The following is a 17,618-nucleotide window of genomic DNA, read 5'->3' as shown; positions in this document are numbered from 1 at the left end:
CTACATTTTCAAAGCCTTTTATTTTCTTATGAGCAAAAGTTGTTCAAGCTGCATGTGTCTGAGTTATAGTTTCCATTACCAAGTTGTGAGCATGATGAGCTGACCTGTCAAAGTGCTCCATATATTCAGAAATGTCATCTGTTCTTGTTTAAACCACTATTTAAAACAAAACCCAGGAATAAGCAAGCTACTTCACATGTATACAGTGCATTGTGTTTATTCTTTCTTCGTCCCTAACTTGACTTAATTCCTTTGAGGAAAGGGCCAAAAACAGTTAATCTCCAGCAAACTATCCATCCTGAGGGTAGGCACATAAGTGAGACATCAGAGAGCAGGAGGGGGTACATATTTGTTAAAACACAAACTCTTATTGCGGTATTGGAGTGTAGTCATCATACACACTACCTTTGAACAGCGTAAATGTCTAGCAATTGGGGATTTCCCAAAAATGTAAATTTAATCTAATACATACATGGTGTTATGCACTACGTAACATCTAGAGCTTTGGTTAACTTCGAGCAGATAGAGAACTGCAATGGCTTGAATATACAATGACAAGCTTATAGATGGAAGAATCTTACATGTAAGCCTTGTGAGACAGTGAGCAACTTCATTTTCTAGGCTGAAATCACTGGAGACCCCTCTATCTGATTGTCTACAGGCCTGAAAAGGTTGAGCTGCATGGTTACTCCTAGACAATATAGTCAATTTCTGAATAAAGTGTGTCTGTCAGGTCCTCTTCACTCGAGTTCTGTCTTTTCAGACACAGGGAGCCTCGGCTGTCAAAGAGATGAAGAAATATCCATTTGTAGCATCATACTGGGTCAACAGCATTTTGAGTGATGGCTCGGGCATTTGTCTACCACATGTTTTTGCAAAAGAAATTTCATGACTTATGCCTTAATTTCAATTGAATATAAATGTTGCAGGTTTGCAGCACATTGACTCTTACCCGAGATGTTGGCACTGGAGGTCCCCAGCACAGGGGCAGTGTTCCCTTGATCCCTGGCCCTCTATGTCCCAGGACAGCAGCTCCATAAGGTGGTTGGGGGAGCCATGACAGCGCTCACGCTCAATTGGCTTGGCCGTGCACACAGGGAACTGCAGGGCTGCCCACAAGGTAAGGGGAGAGAGATGGGTAGTGACAAAGGTAAGTGACATTACTACAGAAACGTAAATACAGGTGTACAGTATATGGACCGTGCTTGGAGGGGAAAGCAGGTTATGGGCTTTCAAATGATCACTTAACTATCTGAAACTTCAATGCACCTTGCTTCACTTGACTTTGTGACTATCATAATTGGCTAATTACATTGAGAACAGAGACTTTGTGGTATCGCAATTTGAAGCCTCCCTTTTTTGGATGTCAAAGAAATCCCTGTAGGTTTTTATCTGGCTGAGTCAAAGCCAAATGGAAGGAGCCCATTTCGCTCACCACAGATTATGTTAATTTCATGTAGAATGACTCAGGGTGTATAATTTAGCAGAGGAATTATGTTGTGTGTGTGACCTTGTGGCCTGCACCTTTATGGAAAGCACAGCAGAGGTCTGGGCTGCAGTCGTTCTGGTATTGGCAGATGCTGCCAGCTTCCCCCTTAGTGGCGTTCTGGCTGCACTGGCCCCACACACACAGCTGTCCTGAACAGCACTCCTCATTCTTTTTGCAGGGCTGGAACACACACACACAGTGACAAACTGTTAGATGACATGCATGGCATCCTATAAACCCCATGGTCATGGAATTGCATGACCGGTCTCGTGTAACTCATAAGCTCTCTAGGTGCAGCAAATTCCTGTTACTTGTGCGCTAGTGTGCTGCTTGACATATGACTGTGTTTTTCTGTGCAGGACATTAACACAGGCCTTATCAACTAGGAAGAACTATTCTCAGCATACCTTTGACTTTGAATGCAAGCTAGTATCTATAGTATTACGGGGATGGATTTCCACTCTGCCCTGCCAAAAACAATGGTCTTAAATTCAATTACATTGCTTGTGTCTGTAGAGTAGGCTCTCTCATTACCTCTCATCCTGCTCCTCTCTTTGTCCTCAGATAGAGGGGGAGAGAGGTGGAGCTCTTATTCAATCAGACACATGCTTTAATATGCAGCCAAGAGGAGAGAAGCTCTCCCCCATGAAACACTCCAGTTACACTTGTGGCAACACTGCAATGCAGTAACAATGCAGAAGCAGCTGCATCATATTGTTTAAGCAATCTGCTGCTCTGTGATTGCTGCGTGTGTGCACTAAGGCACTGTTACAAAACCTGGAGATGGTCTGAAGTAGTACGTAATAGGAACTAGGAAGAAGTCAAAGCCCCCTGGGAAATATGGGTCTGCATAAATACATTCTACCGTAGATGGGTTCAGTGTCAGGGTTTGTAAAATGTGTGTGGCACTGTTAATAACCATGAAATGGACCTACCACGTCGAGGGCTTTGCAGGTTAGACACTTGGATCGGTGCGTCTCATACCGGCAATATTTCCCCTTCTCACAATCCTCATCAATGATACACTCCTGTGAGGTAGGGGAAGAGGGGACATTCAACACACCCTCCTTCACAGATTCACCTGCAGAGGGTCGCTATATGGTACCAAAGCCGCCCACAATCCAGAGTTTTTCACTAGAAAACAGATTGTACTGGCAAAATTGGCTAAATCAAACATGGTAGTCTTGAAGAGAAATTCAGAGGTTGTAGCCATGTACTATTGCAAACTTCTTTACAAAGGTTACTTTAAAATAACTTTAAAGTACATTTTTGAGGATGTGATACGTTGTTGCACGATCTCCTCCAATATATTTCTGTGGCAAAAGTGACCTGAATAAAATGGGCCTGCTGTTGAAACTGGGACAATGGGCTACTTGTCCCAAAATGTCAAAGTAAACATCCAATTCCCTCTCACTTGTCTCTCTACCACATATCATAAGGAAAAGATTGGCAGGAATAGCACGCTCTGAGACTGTCAATTATTTTAACTAAATATTAAAACCTGTAACTGCAATAAATGGCTGAGTCGTGGCTGCCAAATATAATTCACGTAGACAGGATGCAACTCTGAAGAGAGCTTATCAACCAGCCACCATCCTGCACATGTCACTCTGCCTGGATAAGACATAGCTTTAACCTGGCTTATAGAGAATGAGACAGCGCAGTTGAGACTGGAGAGGCGTACAGAGCCTGAGTCAAGTGAAATGAGACGCCCAAACATGACAGCCGCTGTGGCCGCATGCAGTGCAGCGCAGAAAGAGGAAACACAGCCCATGACTTGATGCATTTTTCATGAATTGTGACTTGCATTAAGGATGAAATTGTTTTCATCTTATGCCCACTGTCTTTTATTAACCACAAAACACCAGTTAGAGTTGTAGTGTTCCAGTTATTGTGGATGTTTTTATTATTTTTTTAAAATCTGTTGTAAATGATGGAGGGAAATTCCAAAGATTGTTGTTGACTCACATGATGAATATTATTTTCCTTGCCACTGGACTGGATAACTGTTCTGGTGATGTGGGTCTCTTCTGTTCTGTTGTCTGTCTCCTAAAGAAAGAGAGACACATTTCCAGTTAGGATCACTTCTGTAGGATTTCTGCAATTTTGCTTTCAGTCTTCATAACAAATGTGGGATGCCAAAATACTCCTACCATACAGTATTACAATTCATAATAGCATTTCAGCATCCTAAGTTTGAATGGAATACAGTATAATAATACATTTGCGTATGACTATTACTGTACCTTGTGTACTGTCTCTATGGTGTGAATGGATTGGTTTTCAACCACACTCTCAGAAGTGCTATCGTTGTGATAATTTGAGGGAAGGTTATTGGGATGCAAGCTGGACTTGGCACTCTCATTGTCCATCTAAAGAGGTTTGATGCAAAAGATCAATGTTACATTGAGGTCACCACTGGGTTTTTTTTACACATTGTGCATGTTAAGATTGACTTAGACTCATCTCAACCCACATGGGCAACTGTTATTATTACTCTAATAAAGATTTATGTCTCAAGTTAAACTTGTTGTTGCTTTAACAAAAAAAGTTTCAGATCAACTAAAAGTATATAATAAGAGTGTACTGCACTATTATCTGTTGCATTTTACATAACATTAAAAATCATACAAATGAAAGGGGTGCTATGGGACATTTATTTATCAGAGCTCTGAAAATATACATCTGAATAGACCTAACCATTAACCGACCTGGTGCACCGAGTCATCCAGTTTATTATGCGTGTCCTCCATCAGTTGCTCTACCTCCTCAAACATGTTGTTTAATGTCGTGTGTCCTTGTGCCATATTATCCTCAAGGATCTGGTTGATGTCCAAATCCACGGGCCTGGCAGATTCAGGAAGGAGGATGCCATGGATAGACGTTAGGCTCAGGGTTAGAAGAGAGAAATACAACATCCTTGCTGCTGCACGAAAAGGCACCAGAATGAATTAGGTTCTTTGGACGTTGCCTCTGCGCATTGGGTGTGTGCGGTGCTGCTGCTGCACTCTGTCGGAGGGGAGGGGGGCTGTATTGCCTTATGCATGTATTTATATTTTAAGAAAGATGTAGTTTATTTTGCCCCAAGTTATACTACGACTATAGGCTATAGCCTAGTCGACAGGTGCAAGCCAAAGTGGTACATTTTCGATGTTCTTACCTTTCATAGTGGCGCCAGTGGCGAGCCTATTCTGGGCCAGCGGAAGCAGGCTGTGGGAGGATGCGGCCAATGGAGGAGGGACGGTGGCACACCGCAATGAGCAGACTTGCCAAGAGCCTTTGTTGACGTTGGAACATTTAATGAGACCCCCGTCAGTGTTGACAACGACTCTTTATTTTGACTCTTCAATTAGAAGTGTATAATTCACTTGTTAATATATTTCCCAATCATTAGGCCTAGTTACAATGTATTACAGTTGTGATAATTAGATACACAGGAATAGAGTCTGCTGTGACTGTATGTAAACGTGGATGCATAATATGGCTATGTCGCATGTTTTCTCCCATTTACCACTAGATGGCCTCATTTGCATGGAAATTATTTTCAGTAGCCTCGTCTAAACCACTGCGGAGTAGCCTAGTTTATAGGTTTATGGTTACTGCTAGACGTTTGCGTTGAACGCCCACCTGGACACTACACTGAACCGCTGGATATGATATTTTTGCTAGAGCCTGTGCACGTGCCTCAATCATTTGCGGAGTGCATCTTGCGCCTCAAAATTTATTTGAATTATTACAATGATATGCATCATGATTTAGGCTATGTGCTGATATTACATTTGGTTAATTTATTTGTTGCTTAATTAGCAAAAGACCAATTAAACTGAAATCCATCTTTATTCTCCATTAAAAAAAATAATCAGAGTATACTACAATCTCTGCTGTAATTATTTTGCACTGTGGCTACATCTACAGTATTTGCGTGTAAAGTTGTAATGACGCCTTTTATCATTTAAATTTCGAGCACAGTGTATCAGAAGTTACCATTCGGTCTTGTAATCTCCAGGACCGCCCTCGTGCAATAGACGGGAGGTACTATAGTGAGACAGTAATTTAGCCCAGTAGTAGTTCAGAGTGAGTGACTGGAAGAAACGTACCGACACATATAGCCAGCGCAAATTCTATTAGAAACATTTTCTCTGACCGGTCATTGAGGTTTTGAATATCCCTCTTCAATCAACTGCGAAGACTGGACCAGTTGATTTATTTTTTCTAATCTGTAAACTAAAGTAAGTCACACTTCCAATTACGCATGTTTCACAAATCAGTGACCGCTGGGCAGATGTCTAGGCAATTGAGCAATATGACAGTTAAGTCTGAACACTGTGACATAGTTCATTCAAGTTTGTAAAATCGAATCTTATCTGAGGAATTTATTTTGTTTCTCTACTGTGGGACTTGTACATGTTTTTTCTTGCCTTTAGTATTCAAATAAATACATTCTGATAGGATTAGATACAGATTCCTGTACATACAGTAAGAGCCTGTGTGTCTGAACTGGACAATAAAGCATCTGGTTTGTCTCCATACTCTGATAAAATAGCTCTGTGTGTTCAACCATTATAATAATGATGAATGTGTCTCCGCCATAATCCAGGTTTAAAAGCCTTTATGCTTGATGTGTCTGGCTGAGTTTTACAATGTTATAGGCTACTACCATGGCATGGTATTCTCTTTAAAGTTACATTAAGAGCGAGACAGTAAATTACTAACACTGTGCTATTAGTTTGAGTAGTGTGATTTGTCACCAGTAATAAGTGACTATTGAAGACTAAAGGATCATTTGGGTATCCAGGCTGGAACTTTTCTCACATCTTCTCCCATATATGAGAGAGGTTGTGAGAAATGTTCCAGCCTGAATACTCAGAGATAATCGTTTAGTCTTCAATCATCACTTGTCTCAGGTGAGACTATATGTTTATGCCAAATTAGAATTGGTCACAATTTTGGATTCATTTGTCAATTGAAATCAAGCTTTATTTATATAGCACATTTCAGAAATGAATGCGACACAATGTGCTTCACAGGAAAAAACATAAATAAAAAATTATGAAAATAAATACCTAAATATTTACTACACAACAAACATAATAGGATAAAAAAACAAAAGAATAACAATACAAACTGAAAGACTAAACAAGCACCCTAAGGAGAAGCTAAGCTAAAAAGGTGTTTATTAAGATCTCTTTTAAATATGTTCGGTTTCGGCCCCCCTCAGGTTCTCTGGCAGGCTATGCCTTTACGCTTGATGTACAGTTGAAGTCGGAAGTTTACATACACTTAGGTTGGAGTCATTAAAACTCGTTTTTCAACCACTCCACAAATTTATTTTGAACAAATTATAGTTTTGGCTAGTCAGTTAGGACATCTACTTTGTGCATTACACAAGTAATTTTTTACAACACTTGACTGTGCCTTTAAACAACTTGGAAAATTCCAGAAAATTATGTCATGGCTTTAGAAGCTATCCACAGTAAAAGAAGTCCTATATCGACATGTCTTGAAAGGCCGCTCAGCAAGGAAGAAGCCACTGCTCTAAAACCACCATAAATATGCCAGACTATGGTTTGCTGCACATGGGTTCAAAGATGGTACTTTTTGGAGAAATGTTGTCTGGTCTGATGAAACAAAAATAGAACTGTTTGGCCATAATGACCATCATTATGTTTGGAGGAAAAGGGGGAGGCTTGCAAGCCAAAGAACACCGTCCCAAATGTGAAGCACGGGGGTGGCAGCATCATGTTGTGGGGGTGCTTTGACTGCAGCAGGGACTGGTGCACATTACAAAATAGATGGCGTCATGAGGTAGGAAAATTCTGTGGATATATTGAAGCATCTCAAGACATCAGGAAGTTAAAGCCTGGTCGCAAATGGGTCTTCCAAATGGACAATGACCCCAAGCATACTTCACAAGTTGTGGCAAAATGGCTTCAGGACAACAAAGTCAAGGTATTGGAGTGGCCTTCACAAAACCCTCCCCTCAGTCCCATAGAAAATGTGTGGGCAGAACTGAAAAGCGTTTGCGAGCAAGGAGTCCTACAAACCTGACTCAGTTACACCAGCTCTATCAGGAGGAATGGGCCAAAATTCACCCAATTTATTGTGGGAAGCTTGTGGAAGGCTACCCAAAACGTTTAACCCAAGTTAAACAATTTCAAAGCAATGTTACCAAATACTAATTGAGTGTATGTAAACTTCTGACCCACTGGGAATGTGATGAAAGAAATCATATCTGAAATAAATCATTATCTCTACTATTATTCTGACATTTTAAGTTCTTAAAATAAAGTGGTGATCCTAACTGACCTAAAACAGGGATTTTTTTTACTAGGATTAAATGTCAGGAATTGTGAAAAACTGAGTTTAAATGTATTTGGCTAAGGTGTATGTAAACTTCCGACTTCAACTGTATCTGGCTGAGTTTTACAGTGGTATAGGCTTCTACCATGGCATGGTATTTTCTTTACATTGAGTTACATTAAGAGAAAGACAATGATTAAGCAGTCATTCATTGAAGGTTCTTCACCCTTTTATCTCAGGAAAACTATATTATTATTTGATTGTTTTCTTAATCATAGTATACTGTTAAGGCTTTATTATATTGTATTCATATCAACAGATATTACTGTCTGCACAAGCCAGTGAGCATTTTCTCCCCCTGCAGCTCTTAGTGGTGAAATACAGAGTTACACAATGGCCCTTTGCGTGTCATTGGAGAGTGGGGGGCGTAAATACACAGGGAGAGGAATTGTGACACTGTCTGTCTGCTTTAGCGCTGCTGTTTCTGTCAGATGAATTCATGTTCCCCTTTCATAAGAATTATGGGAAGTTCTAAGGTTACTCACTAACGTGTTTGATGTTGAGTTTGAACTTGTGGCTTTAAATAATAAATACTTACAGCAGGCTTTGTCCCAGGTGAGGCACATTAGCTACAGAATACAAGTTCAGATGATCACAGATCAGTTTCCGAGACACCTGTAAGGTATTTAGATACGGTATATAATCGGTTATAAGCACACATTTTGGATTACTGAAATCTGAATGGAATTGTCAATTTTCTTTTGTGTACTCTTTAAAGTGTACCTACAGTATGTGGTGGTATCTGTCTGATTTATGTTTATCTCAAAGTCACACTAGAAAATAGGCCACTGTGAGTACCTGGCCATGAGAGAGCAGCTGTGACTCAGTAAGGACATTTTGAGAAGGCAACGGCAATCATACAGTCATGTAATTTTCCGCCCCCTCTTGAATGAGCAATAATTTCCTGTGCATCCTGTGCCAGTTGAAAACATGGCACGCTCTTCCTCACCGTGCTGTAAGATTTAAAGTCCTGCTTTATTACTCTGTGCTTCACTACCTTACTGATAGAGTATGTGTCAACATCTCAATAGACGACATGTCTACGTGTCTCAATCTGTCTCAGGCATTGGTTGTCCATGTGTGATTTAAATACTCTGTCCTCCCTGGATTTGAAAAACATTGCTCGCTCAAACAGAAAACACACATTTATTTTCTCCTGTCTTGTTGGAATTTCCTCAGGAATGTTCAATCATGATAGTATTTCTTGTGCTTAACTGAAGTTAAGGAACAGTACAAATCACATTGTTCACTAAGATTTATACACTTGCTGTTAGCCATGGGAGTATACTCTTAGAAAAATATGTTCTTTGGAGTGCTGTATAGAGCTTTTAGGTGTTCCATGTATGAAGCAAGCGATAGAACCCTTTTGGTTCGATATGGAACCTTTTTCCAATACTATACAACATAGACAAATGTGATTTCTTCAGAGCAAATGTTTTTGTGCAGTGTATACAACAGACATAAACAAATCAAAAGTTTATCTGTTGCGGTCCTCTTCTGTAATTTTTCTCCTTCTTCTTGTTTTTATCACCATACCTATGCTATCTGGAATAACAAACAATACATCATCAGGTTTGACTTGCTCTCCCCAAAAGCAGATTTCTAGAAAGATCACAAGGTTTTATATCGGGAGTGAATGTAGAGATGAAAAGATGCTGAAGGTTGATGGTCTGTCTCTAGACGTCACAGTTAGTCTAATTGGGGGGGGGTGGGTGGGTAAAGATCAAATCCACGCTGATTTATTACGTTTTAATATGTCTACATGAAAGTTCCCAAATGTTGTTAAAACTCAAGAGTTAGTGTGTTGCCAAAATATCTGAATTTGCCCCCTTAAGGGAGTTTCCCAAACTCAGCACGAATCTGCTGTTCTTGTAATTTTGTCAAAATTTACTACGTTTGTAATTAGTGGTTGTGCCGAGGCTTCAGGGGCAGACTGGGACAAAAATTCAGCCCTGGCATTTTAGCCACACCAGCTCCCATCCACATAATAATTCACATTTCCTGTTGCTGCAGGATACTTTCCCTGCTGTAGCAAACTGGCTCAAATTAAGATCATACATTTGTGTGTCTCTCTTTTCTTCCTACTTCCACTGTACTCACCTCTGAGCTGTATCTGCTAAGCCTCCTTTCCCACAGCACTGGTAACAGAAGACCAGGGGACCCCACAGTGCATTTGGAAAGTATTCAGACCCCTTGACTTTTTCCACATTTTGTTACGTTACTGCCTTATTCTAAAATTTATTAAATAGTTTCCCCCCCTCATCAATCTACACACAATACCCCATAATGACAAAGCAAAAACTGGTTTTTAGACTTTTTTGCTAATTTATAAAAAATTCAAATGGAAATATCACATTTACATAAGTATTCAGACCCTTTACTCTGTACTTCGTTGAAGCACCTTTGGCAGCGATTACAGCATCAAGTTTTCTTGGGTATGACGCTACAAGCTTGGCACACCTGTATTTGGGGAGTTTCTCTCATTCTTCTCTGCAGATCCTCTCGAGCTCTGTCAGGTTGGATGGGGAGCATCGCTACGCAGCTATTTTCAGGTCTCTTCAGAGATGTTAGATCTCGTTCAAGTCCAGGCTCTAGCTGGGCCACTCAAGGATATTCAGAGGCGTGTCCTGAAGCCACTCCTGCATTGTCTTGGCTGTATGCTTAGGGTTGTTGTCCTGTTGGAAGGTGAACCTTTGTCCCAGTCTGAGGTCCTGAGCTCTCTGGAGCAGGTTTTCATCAAGGATCTCTGTACTTTGCTCCGTTCATCTTTTCCTCGATCCTGACTAGTCTTGCCACTCTACCATAAAGGCTTGATTGGTGGAGTGCTGCAGAGGTGGTTGTCCTTCTGGAAGGTTCTTCCATCTCCACAGAGGAACTATAGAGCTCTATAGAGCTCTGTCAGAGTGACCATTGGGTTCTTGGTCACTCTGGCCAAGGCCTTTCTCCCCCGAATGCTTAGTTTGGCTGGGTGGCCAGCTCTAGGAGGAGTCTTGGTGGTTCCAGATGTCTTCCATTTAAGAATTATGGAGACCAATGTGTTCTTTCCAAATCATGTCCAATCAATTCAATTTAGCACAGATACTCCAATAAAGTTGTAAAAGCATCTCAAATATGATCAATGGAAACAGGATGCACCTGAGCTCAATTTTGAGTCTCATAGCAAAGGGTCTGAATACTTTTGTAAATATGGTATTTCTGTTTTTTATATTCTTTTATACATTTGCAATATTATTTAAAAACCTTTTTTCACTTTGAAATTATGGGGTATTGTGTGTAGATTGCGGAGGAAAAATAGTTTAAAAATCTCTTTTAGTATAAGGCTGTAACGTAACAAAATGTAGAAAAAGTCAAGGGCTCTGAATACTTTCTGAAGGCACCGTAAGGGCAGTGTGTGCTAGCTTCCATTAACCAACACAGAAAGACCTCCCCAGCAGGTGTTAATACTATAGCTTTTTAAACTATTCATGAAGCTTGGAGCGCAAACCCCTGGTTGTATTTCAACTTTCCAAGCAGAAGTTGTAGTTACTGTATATTTTAGTTGGAAATGGTGATAGCCACATATTAAAATTTCTTCCTGAAATGTTGTTCTGGGAGTACAACTACTTGTTAATGGAAGCCCAAGCGGTTGTTTACTGTAGTTCAACAGAAGTCCTTAAGTTTTTATTATGAAATCTATACAGAAAAAACTGTTGCAAATACCATCATGTGGTCACATCCAACAAGACCAATATAACCAGAGGACAAAGCGGTCAATTCATTCCATCCACTGCAGGATTTTCTCACCATTTGCTGTTGTTATTTCTACAATGGTGTGAATGCAGATGTTGTCTTGTACCACACCTTGCCGGGCAAAGGGAACAACCTTATCCCCCAGCAGAATAATAATACACCCTTTGCATAAACAAATGACCCTGCCCCAAACTAATTAAAGCACCTGTATGCTATGCTGAGCCCCTCCCAGCCATCTCCCAGCACTCATAAACATTACATCACAAAAACACACTGATAACGGACTACAGAATGGGCCCAGAGTCATGAGCACGCCATTGGATTGGCACTGTATATATTATAGAGTAGGTAGGTCCTTCTGTGGCTCAGTTGGTAGAGCATGGCGCTTGTAACGCCAGGGTAGTGGGTTCGATTCCCGGGACCACCCATACGTAGAATGTATGCACACATGACTGTAAGTCGCTTTGGATAAAAGCGTCAGCTAAATGGCATATATTATTATTATTATTATTATTATAGAGGAGCCACAATATTAAGAAACTGTCAGTACATCTCTACAGCCTTTTAGCGAACAAAATAGGCTTTCCAGCCTCCAGTGTCGATGCCTATGTAATGTAATACGACACCAGAGTCACTGTTACCAGTGATGCCAATTTAGCAATTTTATTGCTAGATTTAGCAACTTTTCAGACTACCCTGGAAACTTTTATTTCAAACAGCACCTAGCAACAAATTTAGCTACTTTTAAAAATGTATTTGGAACTTTTAGCAACTTTTGAAAAGTGACTCAAACGCTAAAATGCACAAATTTTCCCTCTAAATGACACAAAAACGATTTTCTCTGTCACACTCAGTCACAACACACGTGCCTGGCTGCAAAAGTGCATTGTGAGTGACGTCAGCAGCGGGCACTGAGCTCGTGCACAGGTAGCAGCAGGCCAGCAGCAATTTCAGTAAATTGCAAATCATTGTTGGCTGACTGCAGCAGCAGTAGTACGTGTTCGGCGAGCCAAACCCAATGAATATAGTTGGTCACGAATGTTGATCTTGAACAGAACTTACAACATCAATCAACATGTCTCAATCAAAATTGTACAGCAAGAAGTACAGAATAGAGTGGGAGTCTGTACCTGAACAAATGTCAAATCATATGTAGAATGTATGCACACATGACTGTAAGTCGCTTTGGATAAAAGCGTCTGCTAAATGGCATATTATTTATTTTATTTATTATATTTATTGCCGAGATGGCCAGTCAATTTGAGAAACGTTATTGTGCATTCTACATAATGACACAGATTTACGTTATCAAGCAATGACATCTCAATGTCATTTAGCAACTTTTAGCAACAAATCAACCTGCCTCTAGCAACTTACCCTGAAAATTAGTTGGCAACACTGCTCGTTACTACATCTCATAAACTTATACCCACTCGCTGACTGAACAGACTGAGATTCACAAACAATTTAAATACAGTCTTTTTAATTGACCTTTAACAGAGGATTATTTAGCAATTATTACACAGTAATTCAGTGTTTCATTGTAATACATTATAACTTTAATAAAAAGCAGTAGCACTGTATTTAATGTCTTTTAGATGGCTATTGGCTTATGCATTATAAAAGCCAATCAAACAACCTTTTTAGGCTATAGCAAGTTAGTGTCCGTCATACGCGTTCCCTCGAACCCCCCCTTCCCTAATTAGGCCTACGTGTTAATTAGCCTACTATTTCGTACAATATATCCCCCAAATATTAACTGGCAGCATTAGGCTACATATGTGTATTTTATCTGTTTTCTCCCTACTTAGCCTAGCATCATTTCTCAGTACAGTCACAGAACTCACCAGAACCAGACTCTGGGGCCTCAGTTTAAGAAAATAAGTTTGTAAATTTCACACATTTAGCAGCGTAGACCTCAAGGCACCACCTTTTACAATCCATGATCTGGGCTGACTGATGACAGAGAGTCAGAGCGGGTGTTTTTACTGAGGCATGTTTGATTTTGAATGTGACAATTTTTGTGACCTCAGCTCAGCCAATCAGAAAACCGGGCCGTCCCAAATGCTCCAATATAGTATTGACAATAGAGAAATTGCCAAATCAAATCTTGACAGGCACATGGGACCTCCTGCCATGTCTGTTTTTTTAATTATTTTGTTTTGTTTTTACCAGCCAGCCCATCAAAAAGATGGTCTGGCCCATCTGGCATTTGCTAGAATTGCCAGATGGACAATTTGCCTGTGTGAGGCTTGATTTATACACAGATGTTAGAGATAAAAAACCACACCAGAGCACCTGCTCTGGGGCCTCAGGTTAATCTAATTGTATAACTAGTTTGACATGAACCAAGCCTTTGGATTCAGAGCTATGTCTCTCTCAGGGCTCACTACAGTAAAGAAGACAAATAAGCTGAAGTCAAGAAAACAGCAGACAGCATTCCAAATTAGCAGCGTCTGTCTGTAGGCTTATTCACAATATCCCAGAGCAGAACTGTGTGAACTTTCTTCTTCCTCTTTGCATTATTTCCTTCCTAGAGCCACACTGTGGAAGTGAGCACATGTTTCCAGGCAACAGCTCCAGCACCAGGACAGAACGAGGATGTGGGAGTTTGAGGCTCAGAAAGCAAATCACTTGCAGGATTTATGCATGGTTTAAATTGGTTGATCCTTTCAGTAGGATCCCACTCTGCCAACTTAAACCACCACGGTCATCAGCAGGATATAAATCGGCAACTAGAACACATTAACACGTTTCCCCAGGCTTGTATAAGCTCAGAAATCGGTCATTAAGGGAACTTAAAAGGAGTTTGACTCAGTCCTTGTGCTTTAACCTCCAGCAAAGGTAGTTTCACAGTGGCAGCTCTCCATCCCTTTGATCTGGACAGGAAAACAGACACACTCACATATCAGATGACCCAATAACACATCAGAGCTCTGCCACATGTAGCTGGAGGCAGTGGTGGAAAAAGTACCCAATTTGTCATACTTGAGTAAAGTAAACATACCTTAATAGAAAATGACTAGTAAAAATGAAAGTCACCCAGTAAAATACTACTTGAGTAAAAATATATTTAACTATTAAAAGTAAATGGAATTGCTCAAATATACTTAAGTATCAAAAATAATTTCAAATACCTTTTATTTTTTTACCTTTATTTAACTAGGCAAGTCAGTTCTTATTTTCAATGACGGCCTAGGAACAGGGGGTTAACTGCCTGTTCAGGGGCAGAACGACAGATCCCCGACCTTGTCAGCACCGGGGATTTGAACTTGCAACCTTCTGGTCACTAGTCCAACGCTCTAACCACTAGGCTACCCTACCTTACATAAATTCCTTCATGTTTTTTTAGACGGGCATAATCCAACACTTAGACATAATTTACAAACAAAGCATGAAGGACGGCAGGTAGCCTAGTGGATCGAGTGTTGCTAGATCAAATCCCGACCTGACAAGACACAAGTCTGTTGATCTGCCCCTGAACAAGGCAGTTAACCCACTGTTCCTAAGCTGTCATTGTAAATAACAATTTGTTCTTCACTGACTTGCCTCGTTAATAAAATAAATGTGTGTTTAGTAAGTCTGCCAGATCAGAGGCAGTAGGGATGTTCTCTTGATAAGTACATGAATTGGAGCAATTGCCTGTCCTGCTAAGCATTCAAAATGCTACTTGTATGGAGTAAGAAGTACATTATTTTCTTTAGGAATGTAGTGAAGTAAAAGTAAAAGTTGTCAAAAATATACAGATACACCGAAAAACGACTTAAGTAGTACTTTAAAGTATTTTTACTTAAGTACTTTACACCACTTGCTGGATGCATATCATGACTTTCTTTACCCTCAAATTACTGTAAGGGTTAAAGTATAATTGTGTTTACAGAGCAACAACCCCTAAGCACTCCATCTTTGTGTCCATGATCACAATAAATGGTCAAGTGTCATGGACAGAGTCCAGCAGTCCTTTTTCTGAAGAGTAGCACAGATCCTTCAGGTCTGATGGAGCTGTTCTCTTTGAGGTCAGCAACACAGTGTATTTATGTTTGTAGAGTGGTCTTATACAGATGTCAGGCTATCCTCCAGGACATATGTTGTTTTCCTCTGGAACATGACACCTGTCTATTCTGAGCATGACTTCCCTGAAAGCTGCCTTACCGGCTCCTCTATTCCTTCCCTGTGGTCATACAGTGTCATATAAACCCCTCGGTGCCATTCTGAAATATGAAACAGAATCTTTGGATCCAATTGCCTCTGCTGACTGAATGTCTGTCTGACTGTCTGGGGGAATGTCAGTTACCAAAAAATCTGCCTTGTGCAGTCACTTCTCACCGTAAGAATCTTGATCTCACTCACATTATGAGGACCTCGTGTTACTGTATGGTCTATTGGTGTAATGATTGCATTGAATATGGGATCAGTCCAGTGTTTCCCTGATTTTTTCAATGTTAATTTAAGAACATCAGAGCATTCTTTGTGTGGGATCTTTATACATGGCGAGAGTTCACTGCGTTTGTCAGCTATTTGCTCATTTATTTGTGTGAAATGAAGAAAAGAATGTGCCACTGGATGAGGTCAAACTATTGTGCTAAGTGGATTACATAATGTCTGTCAAACTTCAAATAGCTGGACAGACATTATTTCTGTGCTTTGTGTGTCTGAAGTTTGTCCAGATAAATCTTTCTCCAAGTCCAAGAGGACATGTGGTTAACACACACTGCGTGGGTCAGACAGGCCTCCAGACGGCAGACAGCTGCTTCACCTCTCCAGCGCCTGCTTCTGTGTAAATTCATTATTTTCTCCTCTCTAGATGAATGACATTCACTGGGACCGGACAGATAACGCAGTGTTTTTAACCGTGTCCAAGACGCTCTCCTTTGTTTTGGCACCGCTGCCTGAAGAAGCAGCCAGATTTCTCAGAGTTGAGATAGTACAAGCGAGATATGAGGGCTGGAGAGGGGCAAAGTTGTTGGCGGGATGCTGGAACATATGGTTTTCTTAGATTGTTGTCCAGCTCTGAGGCGTAATGTCTGCTTATCAGGGGTTGAGGGCTTCCTTCCTGGTTTCCTTCAGTTCTCTCGGTAATTAACTGCATTACGTGTCATTCCCAGCCCTCACACCGTTTTCCTTTGAGTCGTCAGCTTCTCATTGTCTTTTGATAGCTAGAGGCTGTGTGGAGCAACACAGATGGACATCACGTCATTGTTTTGTGTTTTACTGGTCTGGCAGTATGTACTTTATTGCTCAGTTTCTATGGCCATGTCTGATGCATCAATAGGCCCACTTATTAAGTTATTGGCCAGTGTTTTCTGCCTAATACCATATATTGCCTGGTTGGTTGTTATTAGACTAAGTCTTAATACAACCTGACACTGGTGTTGTTGTAAAGGTATTTTAGGTGTTAAGGTGACTTGGGATTCTCCTCACTCCTCCACTACAAGTCTCATTGCATGAATTAAATAGCTGGTGTTTGAATAATTGTTTTGTTCTCAAAGAAAATGTGCCGATTTATTTACAGTATAATGCGTGTACAGGTATGTGTGTGTTTGAGGGAGTGTGTGTCTCTGGCTAGCTCCTTTTAGCTGTTCTGCCTTGGCAGGCCAGCTGTAACAGGTACATACTTCACATCTCGGGAATTCCTCCTCTGGAAACTGATAGCATGTACACTCATCCCTCTGAAAAATGTGCTGGATGACTTGAACTCAGAATAACCTTCAGGAGATGCCTTCAGTGCCTTGCGAAAGTATTCGGCCCCCTTGAACTTTGCGACCTTTTGCCACATTTCAGGCTTCAAACATAAAGATATAAAACTTTATTTTTTTGTGAAGAATCAACAACAAGTGGGACACAATCATGAAGTGGAACGACATTTATTGGATATTTCAAACTTTTTTAACAAATCAAAAACTGAAAAATTGGGTCAGATACGATAAAAAAAAAACAGGTATGATTGTTGAAACCTGTACAGTATGGTGAAATCGAGCGTCCAGGTTCGCGTAAAAACAGCTTAGAACAGCCATTGAGCCCAGCTGCGGTCTGCTCTTTG

General features: G+C 40.5%; 2 protein-coding genes across 17 annotated transcripts in view; one reads left to right on the top strand and one right to left on the bottom strand.

Moving 5' to 3' along the window:
- Positions 1–3: 3 nt before the first annotated feature.
- dkk3a (dickkopf WNT signaling pathway inhibitor 3a) lies at positions 4–4,928 on the bottom strand. 2 transcript variants are annotated; one of them, XM_035786972.1, is made up of 8 exons: positions 4,650–4,928; positions 4,201–4,336; positions 3,736–3,861; positions 3,458–3,538; positions 2,425–2,517; positions 1,525–1,669; positions 953–1,109; positions 4–779 (listed from the first exon to the last, which is right to left on the bottom strand). In XM_035786972.1, exons 2-8 carry the CDS (start codon positions 4,294–4,296, stop codon positions 692–694), a joined length of 786 nt encoding a protein of 261 aa, XP_035642865.1. In that variant the 5' UTR covers positions 4,297–4,336; positions 4,650–4,928; the 3' UTR covers positions 4–691. The 2 variants fall into 2 exon arrangements, with proteins under 2 accessions (XP_035642865.1, XP_035642864.1); XM_035786971.2 differs by lacking the exon at positions 4,650–4,928 and having other exon boundaries at positions 4,201–4,468.
- Positions 4,929–5,485: 557 nt separating this feature from the next.
- The window catches only part of mical2a (microtubule associated monooxygenase, calponin and LIM domain containing 2a), a 46,591-nt gene continuing 34,458 nt past the window's right edge, over positions 5,486–17,618 (top strand). For 6 of the 15 annotated variants that reach the window (XM_035786969.2, XM_035786967.2, XM_035786966.2 and 3 more), the window contains exon 1: positions 5,491–5,718. The gene's annotated coding sequence lies outside the window, so the exon portion shown is untranslated. Of the gene's footprint in view, positions 5,719–17,618 lie in introns of all 15 variants that reach the window. The other 9 variants (XR_008064181.1, XM_052462222.1, XM_052462217.1 and 6 more) reach the window with 5 other exon arrangements.

The sequence above is a fragment of the Oncorhynchus keta genome, chromosome 14 (assembly GCF_023373465.1).
Source record: "Oncorhynchus keta strain PuntledgeMale-10-30-2019 chromosome 14, Oket_V2, whole genome shotgun sequence".
NCBI lineage: Eukaryota > Metazoa > Chordata > Actinopteri > Salmoniformes > Salmonidae > Oncorhynchus > Oncorhynchus keta.
This window is presented reverse-complemented; position numbering and strand designations above follow the sequence as displayed.